Source organism: Pelodiscus sinensis, chromosome 6, assembly GCF_049634645.1.
Source record: "Pelodiscus sinensis isolate JC-2024 chromosome 6, ASM4963464v1, whole genome shotgun sequence".
Lineage (NCBI taxonomy): Eukaryota > Metazoa > Chordata > Testudines > Trionychidae > Pelodiscus > Pelodiscus sinensis.
The window spans coordinates 1977927-2001161 of NC_134716.1; the positions used below are offsets into that span (position 1 = coordinate 1977927).

Here is a 23235-nt window from a genome sequence, read left to right on the forward strand (position 1 = left end):
TGCTATTGAAACAAATAGTCTGGAGGGGATGCTCGGAACGGTCTTGTTCGCTGCAGGTAAAAAGAGAGAGCGCTCTGCGCAGGTAAAGAGTATGCATTTGCATCACAAAAGAGGTGGTGTGTGGTTGGGGGAAGAAGGTGGGAAGTGTATTTTCTGGTTGATGTGGAAGGATGAGCATACTTTGGGGAGGAATTTGGGATGGATACGTAATGTGACCTTGTCTTTAAAAAAGGTTGTGAACGGGGGATCCGCCATTTGGGCTGCGATCTCTCCTAGCCATCTGGCTGAGGTAATAGCTACGAGGAAAAAGAGTTTTCATGGGCAAGTGTAATAATGAGGTGGTTGCCATTAGTTCAACAGGCGGTCAAGTTAGAGCAGTGGTTCCCAAACTTTTCAGCATCATGCCCCCTTTTCAATTTTTGAGAAACCCTCACGACCCCTCCGCCCCCAAAGAGCAGCAAAACTTGTTGAGCAAAAAAAAGGAACTGACCGGGGCCGAAAAACAAAAATATCAGAAAAACTTAGTGAGGGGGATTAACCAGGGGAGGAGAGGAGTCTGGGTTGCCTCGTGCCCCCCCAGGAATTTCTTCACGCCCCCCCAGTTTGGGAACCCGTGAGTTAGAGCATTCAGTACTAAATGCAGGTCTCCCGGTTGCATTGGTGGACTGATATCTGGATAAAGTGCCTGCAGGCCCTTTAAGAACCTCTTAGTGAGTGGATGAGCAAATATGGACAAGTTGTCCCACTCTAAAGTAGACGTAGTAATAGCCGCAAGGTGAATTTCAATGGAGCTTATTGTGAGGACCGCTTATTTAAGGTGCAGAAGATAGTGAAGGATGGTAGGTAAGGAGGATATTGAAACCGCCAGCTTGTGATGAGCATACCACATTGAGAATCTTTTCCATTTCTGAAGGTAAGTATTGCAGGTGCTCTGCACCCTGATGTGTAGAAGGACCATTCGTACTTGCTGTGAGCAGGTTAGCTCTAGGTCAGAGAACCAGCCAGGAGCCATGCCTTCTGTTGTAGTGAGTGGAGGTTCGGATGGCTGTCGTGGGAGCCTGGGTGAAGAAGGAGATCCCTCACGCAAGGCAAGTGGATCGGTGGGGCGCAGGACATCACCACGAGGCAGGGAAAAACCATGGCTGTCGTGGCCATGCTAGTGCTGTAAGTATGAGATGAGCCCTGTCTCTCCTTGTCTTGTGAACTACTCTGTTCAATGGGGGTATCAGAGGAAACGCGTAGAATAGGTGAGATGTCCCATGTGATGAGGAAGGCATCTCCCATTGATCCCCTGCCTATTCCCACCCTGGAGCAGAATAGGGGGCATTGGCTATTGGACTGTGTGGCAAACAGGTGTATGGTAGGGTGACTCCACAGGCAGAAGATGTCCATCAATATGTGCGGGCTTATTTGCCACACGTGTTGGACCAGGAGGGCTCTGCTCAGTGCATCAGCTGTTGTATTCAGGGCATCTGAAAGATGCACTGTGATGATAATTGTGTTGTATTTCAGGCACCAGTTCCAAAGTGCTACGGCCTCTGTGCAAAGTGCAGCATTTTCCAATTATCTGCAGGAGCCACCTATTATAGGTTATACATTGCCAGTTGTTGAAGAAGGGCAACAATTGATACTGGAAGATTTTGCTTGCATCAATGGCATTGGAATAGGTGAGAGACTCTCCAGGCTCTTGATCTGATGATCAAGTTTGCTTGTTGGACTGCTGTGGCTGTTGGGAGTTGGTAGAGGAAGGGTATCGTAGTTGGTTTCTGCCTCTGAATTTGTTCTGTTGCTACTGGTCTTATCTATGGTAGTGTTGTGCAAATGGGGGGTATTGAGGTCTTGGGTAGGGCTGAAACCTATATTGCCTTCTTCTAGGTACTTGGTTGTGGATCCCCAAAGGCCAAAGCATCACTGGAATCTTTCACAGAGTGGAGAATTTCGTTGGTGTTAGCTGCAAGCAACTTCTGGCCGTCGAAAGACAGATCTTCTATTGTAGATTGAATCTCCCTGGGAAATGGAGTGGAGATAAACCATGATGCCCTACTCATTACTACCACTGTGTCAGCAGCATCTAAGGTGGCCTGTAATGCTGATTTTGCAATTGTGTGATTTCTGTAATCATATTTGCTCAGTAAAACTGCACAATTTGAAATGCGAAATTGTAAAGTATATCTCTTGCGCCAGAATGCATAGAGCCTCTTGCTATCGCAGTCCAATGGAGTAGATTGGTATTGTTGTTCCTTTCCACCACGAGGGAATTTGGTGGTGGGTGAGAAAAGGAAATTCAGATCCCTTGGGTGGGACATAATATTTCTTAGCAGTTCTCTTAGCCATCGAAGAGCTTGACGCCGGAGTTTGCCACACCATCTTTGCCAGTTGCATTATTGCTGGATTAATTGGCAATGGTATTTATGATGGTGGTACTGAGTGCAGTTTGTCTGTTAGCTCATGCTGAGAGGAATGTTTAATTCTGCAGTTCCACATTTAAAAAGGTCATGGAAATCTGCAGTGTAGTATGAAGTCATTGAAGCTGGGGCCAGAGCCCCTCCCTCCACTGGAAGGAGGTTATTTGGGTCAGGAGTGGGTACTGCCTCCTGTGTGAATGGGTCCCCTGCTTGTTTGGAGGGAGAATATTGCACTGTGTCTCTTTTCTGGCCTTGCTGGTGTTTATGATAATATTGCCATTTATACTAGTATTAGCAGTAGGGGTAAAGCACAGGTGGAGATACCCAGGGATTGCCATGATATGAAGGTATTTTCTAAATCTGGAAGAGTAAATACTCTGAGCTGTGTAAGGAGAATTCTCTGGTGGAAAAAAAAACCCCTAGGGAAGTCATCATCCGATTCAGATGAATTTTTTCCCTGAGAGTGATCTCTGTGATGTGAACACAGCAGAGAGCACTCCGCTTGTAAAAATGGTGTTAAAAGTGGATGAGACTAATAAGTCTCTGTGTTGAGTGTAATGCCCAACAGGTGCTGTCGGTGTCGTAGTGGGAGGCACAGAATCATGCCTTGGCGCCGAGGACAGTTGTGCCGCATCAGGCACCTCTGTAGTGGCAGCTAAGGCGCCTGTTAACGTGATTGGTGCCACGCTCTCATGCTGTGTCGGCAAGATTGTATCATTGCCGGATGGTGCTGCAGCTAATGAGGCAGGCAACTTGAAGCCTGTTGCCTCAGAGCGTGATTTAGCGCGTGCGCACTGTTCGTCTCCGTGGGGGGCTCCAAAGACGCCAGCGGCATCATAAGTGCTGTGGTGCAGTGCTGGCACTGCTATGAGCACCGGCCATGAGGGAGACGGCTGCTTCGGTGCAGTAGCCTCTTGAGATACTGAGGAGGCTCGCTTTTTGTGGGGGCTCTGGCTTTCTGGATCCCCGCTGCTTAAGTTCCTCAGGGTGCTGACCTGGACCAGAGGCTGGTCTAAGCAAGTTTTCCAATAAATAAAACTGAAGCCAGAAGTCTCTGTCTTTCTGTGCCCACAATTTGAGCTTTGCACAATGAGGGCATTTCTGAGCATTATGCTGCTCTCCGAGACAGCGGACACATTGTGAGTGACCATCCGATATCGGGATACCGACACTGCTGAGTCCGGCTGTAGCCGGAGGCGGCAGAGAAGGAACTGAGGCGTGGGAAGGGGGGCTCGCGCATGAGTGATGCCTGCAACCTTACAGCACGCGGCTGCTGATGTGCGCGGCCCCAGGGACACTGCTACAAAATCTCTTCTCTGAGGCTTGGCGGCAGCGCACTAACTTAATGGGGAGCACCCACAGGGACATCTCTCTTGAAGAAGAACTAGCTGTTACAATGCAGATCAGTACACACAGGAACGTACTCAGCAGAGCAAGAATGCTTCATGGAAACTGCTTGGAATTTAAGGGCATACCTATACTGGAGAATGTAGCCAGTCCAGTGTGCTGAAAAGCATGGGATGAACTAAGGTCTAAAGTCTATACCGCAATAAAAGACCCATGACACAGCCATGGCCGGCCCAAGTCAGCTGACTATGGCTCGGGCTTCAGTGTTAAAAAATTGCAGCACAAACGCTAGCCCAAACCCAATGTCCACACTGCAGTTTCTAGCTTTACAGCCCAAACTCCGTGAACCCAAGTCAGTCGGGAGGAGGAGAGGAAGGGTGCTTGACAAATACTAACTGGAAGGCTGCCCTAAACATAAGGTCCAGCATAAAAGAAAGGTCCCGGAATTAGGAATGAGTGGAAGGGGCTGTAGGCACTTGGAGGAAAAGCTTGAGCTGAGCAGCATGTAATTAAGGCACTGGACTGGCCCTCAAGAAATCAGCGTTCAATTTTTGTTTCTGCCACAAATTTCTTGCGTAACTTTGGGCACCAAGTTAGCAAAACACTGAAGCATTTGTTTAAATCTGATGGACTTTAAGGAGCCTCCATTGCCCGATGAAGAAAATTGCAGAATCAGGTCCTTAATCTTTCTATGCCTCGATTACTCATTTGTAAAGTGAAAATAATATTTCCTTCAGCTACCTTGTTTTCTTAGATTATAAAGTAGGCGGGGGCGGTGACTGTTTCTTCTATGTTTGTAGTTTCTAGAAAAATGGGGCATTGGTTTTGAGTTTCCGGGTCAGAACTGTAATAAAAATTAGTATAATAGATATCCTGTAAATTTCTGCTTTGGGGACAACCTTTATGAAAATTTCTCTGATGCTGTGTTGCATGTATAAATAATGTGCAGGTGACTAATATTCTTATTTATGATTATGTATCTTCCATTGATAGATCATGTGTTGGCCTTTACCAAAGGCTAGTGTAACCCACACACCTAGACTATGTCTACACTAGCGGGTTCTTGTGAAAGAACATCTTGCGCAAGGGTTCTTGTGCAAGAACTCTTGCACAAGAACACATCCACACTGCCATGTGCGAGATGTGCTTTTGCGCAAGAGCATCCATGACAGTGTGAACGCTCTCTTGCGCAAGAAAGCTCTGATGGCTATTTTAGCCCATAGGGCTTTTTGTGCAAGAAACCCCTGCTGCGCATCTACACTGCCCTCTTTTGGAAGAGCTCCTGCGCAAGAGAGCTTACACCTGTTAGAAAAGAGCATAGTTCTTGTGCAAGAAGCCCTCTCTTACCACGTGGTACTGTAAATCTTGTGCAAGAGCAGGTGAGCAGTGTGGACACTCAGCAGAAGAATGGCCCTTTTTGTGCAATAACTCGCCAGTGTAGACATAGCGCTAGGCTGTGTCCAGACTGCATCTCTTTTCAGTAAAAGGGATGCAAATTAGACACATCGCAATTGCAAATGACGCAGGGATTAAAATCCCCCCCGCTTCATTTGCATAAACATGGCTGCTGCTTTTTTCCGGCTCGGAGCTTTGCGGGAAAAAAGTGCCAGTCTAGACGGGGATCTTTCGGAAAATAAAGCCTTTTCCAAAAGATCCCTTATTCCTCTTAAAAGAAGGAATAAGGGACCTTTCGGAAAAGGCTTTATTTTCCGAAAGATCCACGTCTAGACTGGCGCTTTTTTCCAGCAAAGCCCCGAGCCGGAAAAAAGCGGCAGCCATGTTTATGCAAATGAAGTGGGGGGGATTTAAATCTCTGCTTCATTTGCAATTGCGATGTGTCTAATTTGCATCCGTTTTCTGTACCTAGACCACAGCAACAGTTAAGATCAACAGACCTCTACAGCATGGGGTGGGAGCCAGCTGGTTTTTAGCTCAGAGGGTAGAGGCTCCTATACTAAGCCTCCAGAGGGTCCCAGGTTCAAATCCACCTGGTGGTGGTTACACTAGCAACTGCACTTGATAGGTGAACAGAGAGTCTGCTCTCATGTGAATCATTTGGTCCTAACAATATCAATCCTATCTAATGTGTAGGCATCTGGGACTTGCATTCGGTGGTATTTTCTGAAGTGAAATGTCACGTGTGTTCATCTATACAGCAAATGGAGAGTCTCTGTCCCTCCGCTTTTGTCTCTTTCCATCACAGGTGTATTAACACTAATGTCTCCTCCTGCTGTTTGGTGTATCTAGATTAGAAGGAGATCAATGCATGTGTAACTGGAAAGCATGTGAACTGGCGTGTTCTTATCTTTTATTTGGAATTGTAGAAAAAAGCATGGCCTTTCCCAGGTGCACTTTATAGCACCTGTGAACATAAAGGCTTAATGGGACAGATTGTAAGTGTTTACTTTCCCATAGATAAAGATCTTGTTTAAGGGAGTTTTGCCTGAGTCAGTCCTGAATAATGACTGCAGATTTTGCCTTGAGATAGATTCTTATGTCTCACGTGACTGACCTTTTGTGGAAAGTAAAAGAATGTTGTAGATGACTTACAGTAAGTCCCCCCCAATGGATTGTGTGACAATGGAGAGTCATGGCCCCTCAAAGCACTAGAGACTTGTACGTAATTGCAGTATTCCTTCTTCTCAGATTGCCATTACAACAGTGAGCATCATAACTTGAAATGCTGAGCAGAGGTAGAATCAGCAGCTGGGAGGCACCTTGGACTGAAGTCAGCTGTTTCCATAATTTTTTGCGCATCAGTGACTATTTCTGTATCTTGTGCACACTGCTTAAAACTTGGTGGACATGTTTAAAAATGTCGCTATACATTAGCACTCTTTGCACACTTCTTTGGTCCTGGCTAGTTCTACAACAGTATGTGAAAAGCATTCAATGGAATGAAATACTTTGCAAAGACTGAACTATCTTTCAGAATTAATTAGCCTTTTTTAAAAAAGATATATTTTAAATGTTTCTCATGGCTGCACAAGAAAACAAAGCAAATCGGGATGTTAGAGGGTTGGGGATTAATGATCCTTTGCATATAGGGCCCTGCATGGTTACAACATTTGTATCTGCATCCAATCCACACTCTGCAAAAATAGTCCACAGATATCTGCGGATTTGCAGGGCTTTATATTCGCAGTATCCTTAGTCTTTTAATCTATTGTCTACAGAGGTATTAAATGAAAATGTTTCCAGAAGACCACAGCTCAATCTGTATTAAAACAGAAAGAGGAAAGAGTCCTATAAGAACGAACACACTTGCCCTCTGGCGCCTCTCCCCCCACGGCATAAGGTATCCTCTCTTACTTCGGTCACAGTGGCTAAGAGAGCTCTCTCCACATCTCTGCACCATTTGAGAGCAGGCCCTTGCTGACCCCTGCTATTACCACGGAGCATTTGGAATGACAGAGGCAACACTGTCTACTCTACCCTGCTTTAGCAGTGTCTGGTCATTCCCAATCTGCAATGAGTTCTGTGAAGATGAACTCCTGTTCCTGACCCGAGTCCTGTTGACTGCAGTGGTGCCGTCCCAGGACTCCCTGCAGGATTGTGGCCTCAGAAATGGCATGGGACAGTTGGACTTGTCCCCCCTGCTTGTAGCTATGCCAAGCTATAGTAACTCTTGCAGCTCCACTGTGGGGCTGTAGGAAGAGGGACAAATTGTGGACGAGGAATAAGAGAATGCAGGAGGCAGGGACTTATTTAGGGTATGGCTGGACTGGAGGGTTTTCGAAATACCAGAGGTATCCTGAAAAAACTCCTCCGTGTCCAGGGAACATGTCTGCTTTTCCACTTTTTTTTGTGGAAGAGCAAACGCCCTCTTTCATAAGCCCCTGTAGTCCTCCTCCCACGAGGAAGAAGGGGGCTTTCAAAAGAGGGGCTTTTTCTGAAATTTGGCCCAGTCTAGATGGGCCAAATTTCAGAAAAGTCTCTTCCGACAAAAGTATCTGATAGATCCTCGCCATCTAGCTGTACCCTTACATGCTGCTTGTCTCCAGTTCTTGTTCAGCATGGCCCAGTCGCCCAGAGGCGTTTTGCTATTACAGAAGAGGCAGTCCTCTTTAATTTACTGCAGATCCATTCTCCAGGTAACCCATGGACGTTGTGGGTAGTGAAGCAGAAAATATCAAGAGCCCACAAAATAGGAGAGACAGACTCAAGAGGTTTACTAAGGTACTCAGAAAAGAATACAATCGGTGCATTGAAGAGCCAGCACCACTATAGTATTTTTGTGTCATTCAATACGTTTAATACCCAAAACATCATTATGACTGATAAAAGGAACTGGCTCATTTCTCCTGCAGAGTGCTCCTGTCCACCAAGTGCTAGCTTTCCTAGCCGTTTTTTTTTGCACTGAATTCTCTCTCTCTCTCTCTGACCTTGTTAACACAACCCCTAGCAGAAAATCACGTGAAAAGTATCACAGTGAACCTGCTTGTACCACGATCAGTGGAACTGGAGTCAGAGGGCCAGTGTTCTCTGGAGGGACTGTTATTATCATAGAATCATAGGACTGGAAGGGACCTCGAGAGGTCATCGAGTCCAGCCCCCCGCCCTCAAGGCAGGACCAAGCTCCGTCTACACCATCTCTGACAGATGTCTATCTAACCTGTTCTTAAATATCTCCAGAGAGGGAGATTCCACCACCTCCCTTGGCAATTTATTCCAAGATTTGACCACCCTGACAGTTAGGAATTTTTTCCTAATGTCCAATCTAAACCTCCCTTGCTGCACTTTAAGCCCATTACTCCTTGTCCTGTCCTCAGAAACCAAGAGGAACAAATTTTCTCCTTCCTCCTTGTGACACCCTTTTAGATATTTGAAAACCGCTATCATGTCCCCCCTTAATCTTCTTTTTTCCAAACTAAACAAGGCCAGTTCATGAAGCCTGGCTTCATAGGTCATGTTCTCTAGACCTTTAATCATTCTTGTCGCTCTTCTCTGTACCCTTTCCAATTTCTCCACATCTTTCTTGAAATGTGGCGCCCAGAACTGGACACAGTACTCCAGCTGAGGCCTAACTAGTGCAGAGTAGAGCGGCAGAATGACTTCACGAGTTTTGCTTACAACACACCTGTTGATACAACCTAGAATCATATTTGCTTTTTTTGCAACAGCATCACACTGTTGACTCATATTCAACTTGTGGTCCACTATGACCCCTAGATCCCTTTCCGCCATGCTCCTTCCTAGACAGTCGCTTCCCATCTTGTATGTATGGAACTGATTGTTCCTTCCTAAGTGGAGCACTTTGCATTTCTCTTTATTAAACTTCATCCTGTTTACCTCTGACCATTTCTCTAACTTGCTAAGGTCATTTTGAATTATGTCCCTATCCTCCAAAGAAGTTGCAACTCCACCCAGTTTGGTATCATCTGCAAACTTAATAAGCGTACTCTCTATCCCAATATCTACATCATTGATGAAGATATTGAACAGTACGGGTCCCAAAACAGACCCTTGCGGAACTCCACTTGTTATCCCTTTCCAGCAGGATTTAGCACCGTTAACAACAACTCTCTGACTATGGTTATCCAGCCAATTATGCACCCACCCTATCGTGGCCCTATCTAAGTTATATTTGCCTAGTTTATCAATAATATTGACAGGACATGGAGTGGAACAGGGAACCTGGGGGTGTTAGCTTGGCAGCCATTCAGCCACATGGACAAGGCAGTCCAGAGGTGGAGCTGCCATCTTTCCATGTCATCCCAGGAACATCCCTTTGAGGTCGCCATCCTGGGAGCTCTGCATGAATGCTCAGTGTACACAACCGGCTGCCCAGTTTTAGGGACTCTGGATCATCTTGGCTGTCCTGTTGATTCGTATCTCAGAGGTGGCAAAGCTCATCACAGAGCTTAATCAAGTGGCACTTGTTCTGCTTAACCTACATTCAGCTACCTTCTTTGTGAATGGCTCCGTCCCCCAGGCACAGCATTCACCCCCTGCCCATACAACTCCAGTTAGCAGAGGGACTGTAATTGCGCCAGTCTGGGAAAGGGAAGTTAGGGTGATTTGGCACCAGAGGGTGCAGCAGTGACAGAGACAGACAGGACCTGGGACTGAAGGGCTGAGAACCAACCTGGCACGCAACACTTTGCTGGCAAGGGGGCCAGTGTTAAGTGCAGCAGGTGGAGAGCCTAGTGGCCTACCAACAGAGAGCGGTAAAGCTGGGTCTGAGTGAGGCTACAGATTCTGGATTAAAGGACTAGATCCTGCCAACGGGAGCCGCAGGCTGGCGCACGATTGCCAGGGCAAGGGGTGGCCTGGATGGAGCCTCCCTACCATGGGGCTGGCTGGCAGATACCCACCTTTTTCCTGGACTGGAGAGCTCTAAGGGGCTGGGGCCTGTTACGGGTGGGATCATTTTTTGTTTGCAGTGCAAAGGAGTGATGCCTGGGGAAGTTTCAGGATTTATTTCCAACAACCCCAGAAAAGCCTCCTTTGCTAAACGTCAGCTTCTGGGCATGAGGGCGGGCACCCACTGAGAGCCAGCGTTTAAGGTGGAGCATCTACAATGGCATGTGCCTCGCAGTCTCTCCAGGATTATCATGGAGTTTCCAGGAATTAAAGATTATATCGTGGGATGAAACCTCTAGGAATATGTTAACCCCCACCACCACCACCACACCCGCTCTCGTGCGGGGGAGCACATGGTGCACTCAGCACCTACCAAACACTCATGGATGAGGGAAGGAAATACACCACCCCTCTTGCAGTGGCTCCCTGCAGTAGGGTCAGTTACAGTGTTACCAGAATAATAGTCACTCTAATGCATGGCTATGGAGACAATCGGACTAGCTAAGTACACTATTACAAAAGTGATCTTAACATAGGGGTGGGATAGCTCAGTGGTTTGAGCATTGGCCTGCTAATCCCAGGGTTGTGAATTCAGCCCTTGAGGGGGCCATTTAGGGATCTGGGACAAATCTGTCAGGGATGGTGCTTGGTCCTGCTGTGAGGGCAGGGGACTGGACTCGTTCACCTCTCAAGATCTCTTCCAGTTCTATGATTCTATACCATTTATTTGCACTGTGGGGCTCTGAGGCTCCATTTGTTTGCCTGTGGAAAGAGCACAGGAGTAGCCATTTGTCAGCTTGTACTGGAGCTACTTCACGTTTCTCTGTATAACTCTTCATTTGCATAATGTGTATTTATACTGAAACTGAGAACGACCTGCCTACAGAGAAGTGAACATTCAGGATAAGGTTTTTAAAAGCAACTAGCAATGTTTGGCTGCCGCTTTTCTGCTGTGCCCTGTTTGAACTTTAAACGGCAGCCGCTCAGCACTCTCCAAGAATCAGGCCCGTGCTAGGTTTCTGAAGCTGGGTAGCCAAATCACTAGTCCCCTTTGAAAGTCTTATCCCTCGGGCACAGTCACTGTGAATTTCCTCTGTAATGAAGAGCCGCCATTTTCATTTGCTTCAATGAACTTGGTAAATATGAGTAAAAATTCACAACCCTTGCTCAATGGTACAGCCAACAAACCAAGGTAAGCTCCCACAAGAACGTCAGCCTGCAATTGACTTAGCAAAACGTCCTACTTGTTTGCATTGTTCAACCTATGATTTATGCAGCACAGAGAATAAATGTGCACAAAATAAACCTTTAGTCATTGCCACAGGGGAATGAATGAACCTGTTTGTCCTTACTCAAAGCATATGGGCAGTGGACAAAAGCCAAACAGGAGCTCTGTTCTCAACGCTCAGACAGTGATGTGCTTGAGATGATTGCATCCTGAAACATTGCACAAACCCTGTGATGTAACCTGGATTCCTGGCACTAATTTTTCCCCCTCCTCCCCGCCCGCTGCCAACAGACAGAGACCGTGTCCATGCAGTAGAGGTAGGATAATCGTCTTTACTGAATTCCAGATATCAGACCTCAGTATCTACCAGCTAAGAGAATCATAATTGGTATTGTTGCACCAGTTTCAGATGTTATTCCTCCTCCTCTTTTGAATATCGTGTTCAACGCTATATTTCTTTATCAAAGTTGGACATTCAAGCTCTCCAACCAGCGAACAGCAGCGCTGGTTAGATTGTGGATATCCTCCAATGAGCCAGTGAATTTTCATGTGGGGCATTCCGCAACAATGTGATGTATAGTTTGCGGACTATCACACAGTGGAGATGGCAACACATTCACTTACTCAGTAGATAACCACATCTGCCCTGACCAGTCCTAAGCTGGTTTAGGACACACCACAGTCTCCAGGGAAGATCAAACCCTTTCTGCTCAGTGGTGGGATCCAACACAAAGATGTCATTCTTAAAGCACTTAAGTGTGTACTTACAGTGCTCTCTGTTCAGCAAAGCCTGTGTTTTGCTGAACAAAGATGAACATATACATTGTAGTCTGGTGGGGCACACCCCAAGGTAGGAGAGGTGTCCCCCTCAGGGCCAGTGGATGGCCACCCCAACCCACTACACGCAGGCTAAGTCTGAGCCCCGGTTCAGAGCAGGGCTGCCACACTAGGGGTGCATCTAGACTGGCAAGATTTTGCGCAAAAGCAAAAGAATACTTGCGCAAGAGGGCCAGTGTAGACAGGGAAGAACTGTTTTGCGCAAAAAAGCCCCAATGGCTAAAATGGCGATCGGGGCTTTCTTGCGCAAAATCACGTCTAAACTGGCTACGGATGCTTTTGCGCAAAATCATGCCAGTCTAGATGCAGCCTAGCAGTCTACGGCCCAGCCCTAGTGCAGGGCAGGGTTGCAGCAGTAAACAGTTTGTAGCCCAGTTCTCCAGGAGTGGGCCCAGTGGCCCAGGCCAGTCGTCAGCTTCCCCCGGCTCTGGTTCCTCACTGGGTTGGGCTGAGAAGGCTTCTGGCTCCCTTGCTGGCTGGGCCCCGACTGGCCTTGCAGGCAGGTCTTTTCTATCCCTGGCCCCACCCCCTGGCTTCCTCCCAGGTGAGTCATTCAGGTCCGGTTCTGCCCACCAACCTTCAAGGAGGAGTGTTTCCCCCTCAGGGTCAGTGGGCAGGCTGATAAAAAATAGGAAAAAAAAACCCCCAAAAACCACTATACACATATACTTGCATGTTTTCCTGAATTGGGCCCTCTCGTGTCACCCAGACGCCCTAACTGGGTTCATAGCCCCATTGTGCTAAGGGCTTTACGTGAAGGGAGACAGTCAACACCCTCCAAAATGACAGGCTAAATACACCCGATGTACAACTGGTGGAGGGAAGCACTGATGTGAAGTGATTTGCAAAAGAGCTGAGAACAGAACCTCTGTCTGGAGTCCCAGTGTAGCCCCTACTTACTCTGTCTAAGCGGGTTCATCGGGTTCTTGGAATGGAGTGGGTGGGAACATGCGTGCTAAGGTCAGGGAAAGCAGAGTAGGAAGGAGGGACTGGGAGATGTGTGCTAGGCGTTGCGAGTGAGCTGGGCAGACTGGCTGTCATTTCAAGGCAGCGGCCATCACCCAAGCCCGCTTTTTTCAGATGACTTTTGTATGAATATAAACCTGAGCAAACTTCCAGATTTGGGTACAGCTCACATCCAAGCAGGGTGTTCCCCCCACCTCTAATTCTTGAGCTCAGTAGCCGGGTTTCATGTTATTTCCGTAAAGAAGTGATTCATTCTACCTCATGCTGAATCGGCTGCCGTTTGAAGGAGTGCTGCTTTCAATACTGAGCCGTTTGGGATCTAGTCAGTTCTGTTTTGTTTTAAACAGATTACAGACAAGGGTGCTGCTGCATGTCACACAACAGGGGAACCTGATAATGCAGGAGAAACTGTGAAACTAGGTGTCCTTAGTGCTGTCAAACATGGAAAGAGAACTGAAACACTGAAGTATTTTTCGTTCAAGTGCCAGCAACTGAAAGAAACGAGCATTCTGCTACACAACACAGACTGCCTCCCAAAATGAGTAACACTGTCTGCTTAACCACTCTGTGGCCTCACCCAGGCTCCTTGGGCTTGGGTTAAAACAACATGTTAAAAATGCAGAAAGTTGTATGATTTTTTTAAAGCAGCAAGACAATAGTCAGTGGGCCCAATCTTCCATCTATTGGTGCCACAGATTTCAGCCATCGCAGGATGCATGGAATTTCTGCCCCAGATCATAGGCAAACACGGGGAAAGTCTGCAGAACTTTTAAACATCAAATTCACTCAGAACACATTAAAACACTACAGTATGATTTATAAAGAGCTATTTGTATCCCAAGGACTTGAGCTGGCCAAAACTTAAGCATCTGAGTAGCTTTATGGATGTGATTGTTCCACTGAGTTCAAAGTTCTGCTCTGCCATAAAAGGAGAATGAAAAAGAAAAGTTGTGTCTAATATGAATTAATAAGAAGCAGTTATAAGGGCAGGGGACTGGACTTGTGACCTCTTGAGGTCCCTTCCAGTTCTAGTATATTATGATTCTGTGAAATGTCACTGTTTCTGTTCTGTGCGTGTAATGTCCATGATTAGAGATCTTAGGCACAGATAAATAAATAATATCCTTTTTGTTTTATCCCAATGCCCACCTTTTCATTGTTTACTTCAGTCTTTCTTAAACTTTTTAAGACCGAGGAACACCAAACAATTTTTTTTAGGAGGAACACCATGGATTTTTTGTTGAGAGAAAAAAAAAGGTCGGGGGGGGGGGGGGGGGGAGAGAAGTAATTAAGGAAAAAAAGGTGGGGGGAAAGTTATGGAGTCAAAAAAAGTCACCTGCCCCTTTAAGGGCGGCCATTTTCAATTCTGTTGTTCTCCGCAGCACACCTCCGACTGCCTTGCGGCACACCGGTGTGCCAGGGAACACAGTTTAAGAAACAATCCAGCCAATCCAGTAAATCACTTAAGCATGTGTATATTCCCAGTGAAGTTTATAAATAGAAGGACAAGAACCCTTTTTTCAAAAAATGAATCTTACTTGATGTTGAAAACAATAGGAGCCATCACAGACCTTAAATCCACATCAGAGCCTTTTTCTGTGGAATTTTATTTATCTTCTCTGATGCTAGTGGCCATAGTGTTCTCTTCTGAGCATGCTGCCAACCAGGCAGGAATCTGACATTGTGGGCAGCTGAGGTTCAGCTGCCGTACGAAACAGTAATGATACATTTCTCGATATCAACAAAACAACGGAGGCTGATGATGTTTCTGGCAGGAAATGCTCTCTGTTAAATAAAGTAGGCCATGTGGACAGATATTACTGCATTTATTTGCTTGGGGCTGGGAAGAACGGAAAATGATCATCTACTGATAGTTCTTTATGACTTTTTTTTTCCAGTTTACATCATCAGATAGTCACAAAGGAGACATTATCTTGTGGGCAATTCAGCATTTCTCTTCATGAACTTGCATCACACTGCCTCTTGCTGCCCCCTTTATATTTCACATTTTAACCCATATCCAAGGACCCTGGTGAATGATTGACTGCCTCTTGGAACTGACCTATCTAGTGGATGGAGCACTGGATTGGGCCTCAGGAAACTGGTGTCCTATTTTTCACTCTACCACGAGCCCACCTTAGGCAAGTCACTTTCCTTCTCTTTGCCTCAGTTTCCCCCAACCACTCTTTGTCTACTGTGTCTGCTTACACCAAGGGTCGGCAATAGTTTTTGCCTGGGGGCCACTTCAAAAAAATCCACCCATTCCCTGGAGAGGCTTGGCATGCTTCCCCCATCAGGGCCTGGGGGCAGGGGGAGCCCAGGAAGCCTCCTCCCGCCCTGCAAGGAGCACGTGGCACTTTGAAGCACTGCGGGCTCCTCGCAGGGCCGGAGCAGGACAAAGGAAGCTTCACGCAGCTCCCCCGCTCCCAGGCACTGATTGGCCTGGGGGTGGGGGAGCGTACGAATCCTCCTCCCACCCTACCCCTGCCCTGCAAGGAGCACAAGGACCTTCAAAGTGCCACGTGCTCCTCACAGGGCGGGAGGAGACTTCACGCGTTCCCTCTGCCCCCAGGCCAATCAGGGCAAGGGAGCTGCGTGAAGCTTCCTTCGCCCTGCCCCAGCCTTGCGTGAGCGTATGGCACTTTGAAGTGCCGCACGGTCCTCGCAGGGCAGGGGGTAGGGCGGAGGAAACTTCACGCGTGCCTCCCGGCCCTAGGCCAATCAGGGCTTGAGGGCAGTGGAGCGCGTGATGTCTCCTCCCGCCCTGCGAGGATCACATAGCACGTCGAAGTGTCGCATGCTCCTTGCCAGGTGGGAGGAAGTTTCATGCGCTCCCTTGCTCCCAGCAGGGCCGGCTCTAGGCACCAGCAAATCAGGCAGGTGCTTGGGGTGGCACTTTGCCAAGGGCGGCATTTCAGGTAAGCACAGGGACAGTCTGGTATTTTTGCCTCCGGTCCAGTAAAAAAAATTCAGAGAATACTGGACACCTGAGATGTCCGGTATTTTCTGGTTTTTTCCCCAGCCAGGAGGTGAAAATGCCGGGTACCTGGCAACCCTACAAACACTCAGTGCCCGGCCTCCTCCCCGAGCCTAGCCCCCAGGCTTACCTGGTTCCGCGAGGCTTCTGGCACAAAATGGCTGCCGGCCAAAAGACCAAGGGGAAGCAATGTCTCCCCTGTTCCTATCCCTGCACTCACTCTTAAAGGGGACATGCTGTTTTAATGCTGTTTTATTTTATTTTATTTTTGGCTTAAGTCTTGGAGTCTTTTTTGCTCAACAACTTTGGTCTCCCCCCCCCCTTTTTTTTCCTTCAACAGATTTTTTTTCCCAGTGGTTTTTCTTTTTTTGGGGGGAGGGGGGATTTTTTTGCTTGGGGTAGCAAAAAACCTAGAGCTGGCCCTGGCCCCCAGGACCTAATTAGCCTGGGGGCGGGGGAGCAGCAGGGCCTACATGGGCCGGATCAACCTGCTTGGGGGTCTGAATCCAGCCCATAGAGGCCCTTTTGCCCCACCCCTGGTTTACATCGTATAAGTTCTTGAGGGCAGGGTCTGTTTCTCAGAGTGATGACATCCTGGCTGCACTGAAGTCATTGGGACATTGGCCATTCCCCTCAATAGGATAAGAGCTTCTCGGTTTGTGCAGCAGCTGGCACAATGGACTTGGGACCTCCTGGCACTATCAGTGGGCAATAAGACCAATTAGAAACCAGTTTTAAAGGTAACGTATTTCCTTACTGAAGATTTTAAAACAAACACTGCTTATTACATATTCACAGTCGATAGAGCATGATTAGGAGTCCACTTCGCTCCATTTCTTTTTTAAAAGTTATGAGTATTCATTTTCTTTCTGCAGCTCAGCAACTATATTGCCAGTTGTACTGTGGATGTAGGATTTGCTCCAAACATGCCAATTAACAAAATGATGCCACACATGCATGAATCTTTTTGATTGGTATAGAGCAGTGTTTCTCAGCCAGTGGTACGAGTACCCTTAGGGATTCTCGAGAGAAGTTGGGGGGGGGGCCGCGGAGAGGGGACACGTCAACACAACTGAAATTTGGAGAAAACTGAATTTTTTGTTTTAAGTTTTACAGCGCTTTATTATTTTTGTACTTTTTACACCCCAAAATTGCATTGTCCACCTGGCTCCGATTATGTTGTTTAAACAAATGTGTTGCAATGGTAGAAAAAAATTGTGTGTGTCTGAAAACAGTTAGTACTGGGGGTACTTATCTATTTTTAAAGGGGTACTTTATAAAAAAAAAAAAGGTTGAGAAACACTGGTATAGAACACACCCTCTTTTTTAAAGCACAATGCACAAAACCACAAAAAGCTTCATTATGCCCATGTGTCTCTTTTGAGTCCATATGCTTCTTAGACAATCTACAATGATTGCAAAGAGCAGTACATGTTGTGTGGCTCGGCCCAGTGGGAAGCACCCCCTACACAGTGCAGAGAGCTCTAGAGGAGACATTGTGTCTCTCTCGAGTACAACTTGGAGCTAACTCCCTGTGGGGCAGGCTGGGTTCAGATTGCTTCTACCAAGGGCCAGGAATGTACTGCCACAATCTGGCTAGTAGAGTACAGTCCTGCTCTGATTGAAATCAGTGGGGACTGGAGTGGGTCCTCAGTGCACTGGTAGGGTAGGCTGTGTTTTATCCCCTATCTGAACAATGTCCTCATAACACACCACCAGTGTTTATTATTGCAGAATGACATTGCTTAAGAATCAGAGGGATAGCCGTGTTAGTCTGGATCTGCAAAAGTGACGAGGAGGCCTGTGGCACCTTATAGATTAACAGATTCATTGGAGCATAAGCTTTCCTGGGCAAAGACCCACTTTGTCACATGCATGTGGTGGAAATTCCAGAGGCAGGTATAAATATTTATACCTGCCTCTGGAATTTCCACTACATGCATCTGACGAAGTATTGTTTAAGAAGGAAACCAATTTCATTTCCCTTTCCAACCCTGAAAACATTGGTAGATCCCTTTGCATGATCACTTAGCTGGTTAGCTACACCATGCCCATGGTGCTTAATTTGTAACGAACGAGATACCATAGTTCAAACCATTTTTTTCCCATTCACAGCTGCTGCAGCAGGCCTAGAGGTGCTAGGGCTCTGACCGGCCAAGTCCTGTCACCAAACGAAGCCCTTTGTAACAGATACCATGCTGAAGCCCTTTGCATCAAGGCCTGTGTCAAGTTAAACAGGCCTGTCTGTTGTGTTGTTGAAAAGGAAGAGTGGCTTTTGTTTAGATCTTAAACAATTATTACAAGGGCAGCTCTTTAGCGGGCATGTCCCCACCCGACTTACTGTGTCCCCTATGGTAAGTGCTGATCCTTCGGCGATAGAGTAGAAATCTACAGCTGCACGAGCTTTGCTGTGGGACCCTGTGCCATAGACACAGGGATTTTCTTATGTTAGATCATGGGCCATGTTTCAAGTGATGGCATTTGTTTCTCCTGGAGGGCTGGGAAATCCTTGGGTTCCTCCCTGCACCAGGCCTGAAAGGCTGAGTTGTCCTTTTTGCAAATGAAAAGACATGATGGATCCAGCCTTCCCCCAGGGGAGGACCTAAATATTGCTCCAAGCACTAGCCAGAGGATGACATATAATATCTAAATCAAATTAGTGTATGCAAGAGCTCAGGTCGCACCTGGCCAGGCTGGCCTCCCCATGCAGATCCTGAACACATAGGGCCAGGGCCTCAGCTAATGTAAAGTGGTGTAGCCCCACTGATGCTATGGGAACTATTCCACTTTACACCAGCTGAGGGATCTGGGCCCCTAGGCTCTAGGCAGATGGCGGGAATGTCGCTCTCAGCACACAGAGTGGGCATGTCAGAAGAAGAGAACAGTTCAGGTGTGACTCACAGGGGTAGCTGGGTATTACAGAGGCAGAGCTGGTGCTAGCATCTCCTGCCCACTGCGGGCTCAGCAGCAACTCCTAGAGTCCTGAACAGCCTAGGGCTTCCGACTGGCTATTTGCTCCAACTCTCTCCTTCCCCTTCCTTCACAGTCTCTAACTCGGCTTCCCTTCACACCTGCCCCTCTTACCTTCTTCTCCCTGCCCTGTCTCCCACATCCCTTCCCATTTAACTGATCCCCTCCCAATAGCTCTCCCTCAATTAAACAATGACGTTAACATCCCCTCTTGAGTGTCTGCCCCTAGCTATCCAGGCTGTCTGGTTGAATTTGACTGTAAACTTTCCAGGCAGGGCCCGTTTACTATTGTACAGCACCTAGCCTCAGGCACTCCCATAAACAATTACAATTATTACTAAGGCTACGTCTATACTGGCAGCTTCTTGCACAAGAACTCTTTTTTTGTGGAAAGAGTTTGTGGAAGAGTTCTTGTGCAAAAACTCTTCCACAAGAGAACGTCTACACTGCCATGTGCTTTTGCACAAGAGCATCCATGGCAGTGTGGACACTCATCTACAAGAAAGCTCTAATGGCCCTTATAGCCATAGGGGCTTCTTGCACAAGAAATTCATGTTGCCTGTCTACATTGACCTCTTGTGGAAGAGCTCTTGCACAAGAGGGTTTATTCCTCGTGGGGAGAGGAATAACTCTTCTGGAAGAAGCCCTGTTTTACAAGGCTGTGCTGTAAATTTACTTCTGGAAGAATGCTCATGCAGTGTAGACACCCAGCAAGTATTTGCGGAAGAACAGCTGTTCTTCCGCAAGAAGCTGCCAGTGTAGACGTAGCCTAATAGTATTAAGAGCATGCTTGGAATCCGAGTCTCCTTCCTTCCAAGTCCTACCATCGGAGAAGCGTCCTCTGAAATCTTTTCCACCCAAGGAGTAGCGGGGGAGAGGGGAAATCACTGGGTAAGAACTGAAATGTCAGCTTTAGGAAGCTTGCCAGATGTCCCAGCGTCTGGCTATTGGCTAGAACAGATGGGAATAGAGGCTGTATAGAAAGACTTCTTCTTTGCACTTGCACATGGAAACGCTTGGAAGAAAATGACTTGTTCTTCATGGCCAATATCGCCCGCACCCCCTGACCAACGGAAAAAATAGCAACGAGGTACCGGAAAGCCCAGTGACGGGTCCATGGTGACACATGAAGTCTGATAGGAGCCAGGGGAATCCTGCCCCACTGGAAGCCACCGGGAAGGGCTCATCCTTCACCCAGCGCTCCCGGTTCCCGGCCTGTCCCTGGGGCACAGGGCCAGCGCTGCCGCCCCTGGTATTCTCACCCTGACAGCCCGAGAGGTGCCCCCCGAAGGCCGGCTCACGTCCCAGCACCGCGGGGCTCGCCGCTTGCCCAGTGGCCGGCTGAAGGGGCGGGTGACAAAACCGGCCACAAGTTTCCAGCCTCCCAGCGATTGGGATGCACTGAGCTGAGCCCGCGGCCGGCACGAAGCCCCGCAGCCCAGGCCGGTCGGGGGGCCGCGCGGAAAGCGAGCTCGCCGCGGCTCCTTTGTCTGCAGCCGGCCCGGGCCCGCCGGGCTCGGGGGGGGAAGCGAGTCGGACGCGGCCCGGCCCCGGGCGCCCCCGCCCCCCGCCCCGGCTGCCGGCTCTCACTCACGTGCGGGCCTCCGGCGCCCGGCTGCCCCCGGGCCGGCGCCTTGGTCCCCATCCCGCGCCGCCGCCCGCGCTCCGGAGCCAGCTGCAGCGCGGCACCTGGATCCAGCCCGGAGCCCGAGCTCCGCCCCCCGCCGGGGGCTCGCCCGCCCCTTCCCCCGCGGCGCGCCTCCCCCTCCAGCTGGGGGGCTAGGAGAGCCGGGGGGGGGCGCGGCTCTGGGCTGGGCAGGGGGGCTGGGGGTGTCGGGGCTGCGCGCGGAGCGATGGGGGCGCCACGGGCCGGATCCAGACCCCGCTTGCCTGACTCTGGCCCACAAGCCTCTGGGCTCCCCCTGCCCCCCACCGTGGGGAGCTGGTGCCCCAGCCCTGTGAGGAGAGGCTGGGGGGGGGGGGCACAGAGCTGGAGCGCCAGCGCTGGCTCCTTGATTCTGGGTAAGGGGGGGAACCACAAGCCTTGGGGGCCGGATCCAGACAAGCTGGGGGCTGGATCTGGCCCCCAGGCCTTAGGTCCTAGACTACGATGGAGTTATCCACAGGCCCCAGCTCCAGTACTGCTGACTTGCTAGTAACTTTTTTTTTAAAGAGCTCCTCCATGCACCCCAGTCTAAGTCAATGCAGTCACCAGTGTCAGAAGACAGTGAGATCATAAGGAACGGCTTCCTCTTTCCCTTCATTAGAAGGGATTCAAATTGCTGGAGGGTCACAAGGATGCTAGTGGGTATTTTTGGTACCATTGTTTGAGCTGTTGTTTCCTCTTCCAAACTGGACAACCCTGCGATGCCGTATGTGTGCTAACACTCCTTGGATGGGTGGTGGATTGTCAGTCCTTTAGCTATCCCTGGGCTTTGATAAGCCTTCTTCCAAATACTCCTGAGCATAGGTCAAGCTGTCATGCACATTGGCTTCTCTAAAATCCACTAATATCAAGTTCACATACCAATCTCTCTGTCTCCACTGGATTATATTCATACCAACATGGCCTAGCTTGGCTCAACGTGTCTTCAACTGGAGCAACCTATGCTAGACCATTGGCAACCTGGATTCAGTTCTGGTCATAGAGTGTTCAACTATCTGACTATCTCAACATCTCATTCCCTCCATGGAGAGCTCAGAGATTTCCTTTCTTGTGGCAAATAAGAAATAGCCGGGACTTATGTGAACTACAGGGCTGTGTCTAGACTGGCAAGTTTTTCCAGAAAATCAGCCGCTTTTCCGGAAAAACTTGCCAGCTGTCTACACTGGCTGCTTGAATTTCCGCAAAAGCACTGACTTCCTACTGTAAGAAATCAGTGCTTTTTGTGGAAATACTATGCTGCTCCTGTTCGGGCAAAAGTCCCTTTTGCGTAAAACTTTTGCGCAAAAGGGCCAGTGTAGACAGCTGAGATTTGTTTTGCGCAAAAAAGCCCCAATCGCGAAAATGGCGATCGGGGCTTTTTTGTGCCAAAGCGCATCTAGATTGGCCATGGATGCTTTTCCGCAAAAAGTGCTTTTGTGGAAAAGCGTCTGTGCCAATCTAGACGCGCTTTTCCGAAAATGCTTTTAACAGAAAACTTTTCCGTTAAAAGCATTTCCGGAAAATCATGCCAGTCTAGACGTAGCCCAGGTGTCCTTCCAGCTGTTATCATGGCAAATGCTTGTGGCCTAGGCTAATAAATAAGAAGCCATTGTCTCTCACTACGCACCTGGATGAGAGTTGGAATTGTGCTGATTACGTTTCAATCTTCTTCCTTTGAGGTATCAATGTATCAGGCCAGGGACGGTCCCAGATTTACTAGTGTCATTATTTGCTCCAACACCACAAATCCTGTTCCCCTTCTCCAGCAAGGATCTGGATGCACAAGAAGTGCTACAGAGAAAGTTGACTTTTGTTCACTTGTTAGTTATTTATAATTATTTTCATAAAACCCAGACAGAATCATTGCTCCTATAAGAACAATTACATATTATAAAAAGTTAAGTAAGGCAATGAGTGCTGCATACTGTGCACCATTTAAATCCTAAAGCCCTTTAAAAAAAGAGGTTTTAAATGTACATGAATGGGCGCTCTGCCCAGTGAATTTCATCCCCGTGGGAACCATGCCTCCTAATTCACACCTAACTATGTAGATTAAGATGGCAGATCATAACCTATTGTGTATATTAAAAATGGACATATCAGCATCCTTAAATATGTTTCTCAAAACAAAATCCAAAAAACCAGGCAATGGGGAACTGAGTGAAATCCTGTTTCTGTGGAAGTCAATGGTGAAAATCCCATCTATTTCAATGGGGGTCCAAGATGTCTGAAAGCTGGTTTGGCCCAAAGCAGAACAGCCATTGTAAAACTGCACCTACCAGTTCAGTCCCTGACCCAAAGAGAGAAAAGATTCTGATTTGTAAGATGATGATTTGGGGACAGGAAGCTATTGACCCAAACCGGGCAGAAGAATCCCAAGCATTGTTACAGGCTGGAGACTGAATGGCTAAGTAGCAGTTCTGCAGAAAAGGACCTGGGGATTCCACTGGCTGAGAAGCTGGATATGAGTCAACAGGACGCCCTTGTAGCCAAGAAGGCTAATGACATATTAGGGCACATTAGAAGGAGCATTGCCAGCAGATCCACAGAAGTG

At 48.1% G+C, this 23235-nt stretch overlaps 1 protein-coding gene across 5 annotated transcripts in view; it reads right to left on the bottom strand.

Annotated features, from left to right (window-relative positions):
• GNE (glucosamine (UDP-N-acetyl)-2-epimerase/N-acetylmannosamine kinase) overlaps window positions 1-20772 on the bottom strand; it is a 68932-nt gene extending 48160 nt beyond the window's left edge. For 3 of the 5 annotated variants that reach the window (XM_075931269.1, XM_075931268.1, XM_075931264.1), the window contains exon 1: window positions 20631-20771. In XM_075931269.1, coding sequence (XP_075787384.1) covers window positions 20631-20681 — 51 coding nt within the window. In that variant the 5' untranslated portion in view covers window positions 20682-20771. Of the gene's footprint in view, window positions 1-20630 lie in introns of all 5 variants that reach the window. The other 2 variants (XM_075931265.1, XM_075931270.1) reach the window with 2 other exon arrangements.
• Between the last annotated feature and the right edge of the window lie 2463 nt (window positions 20773-23235).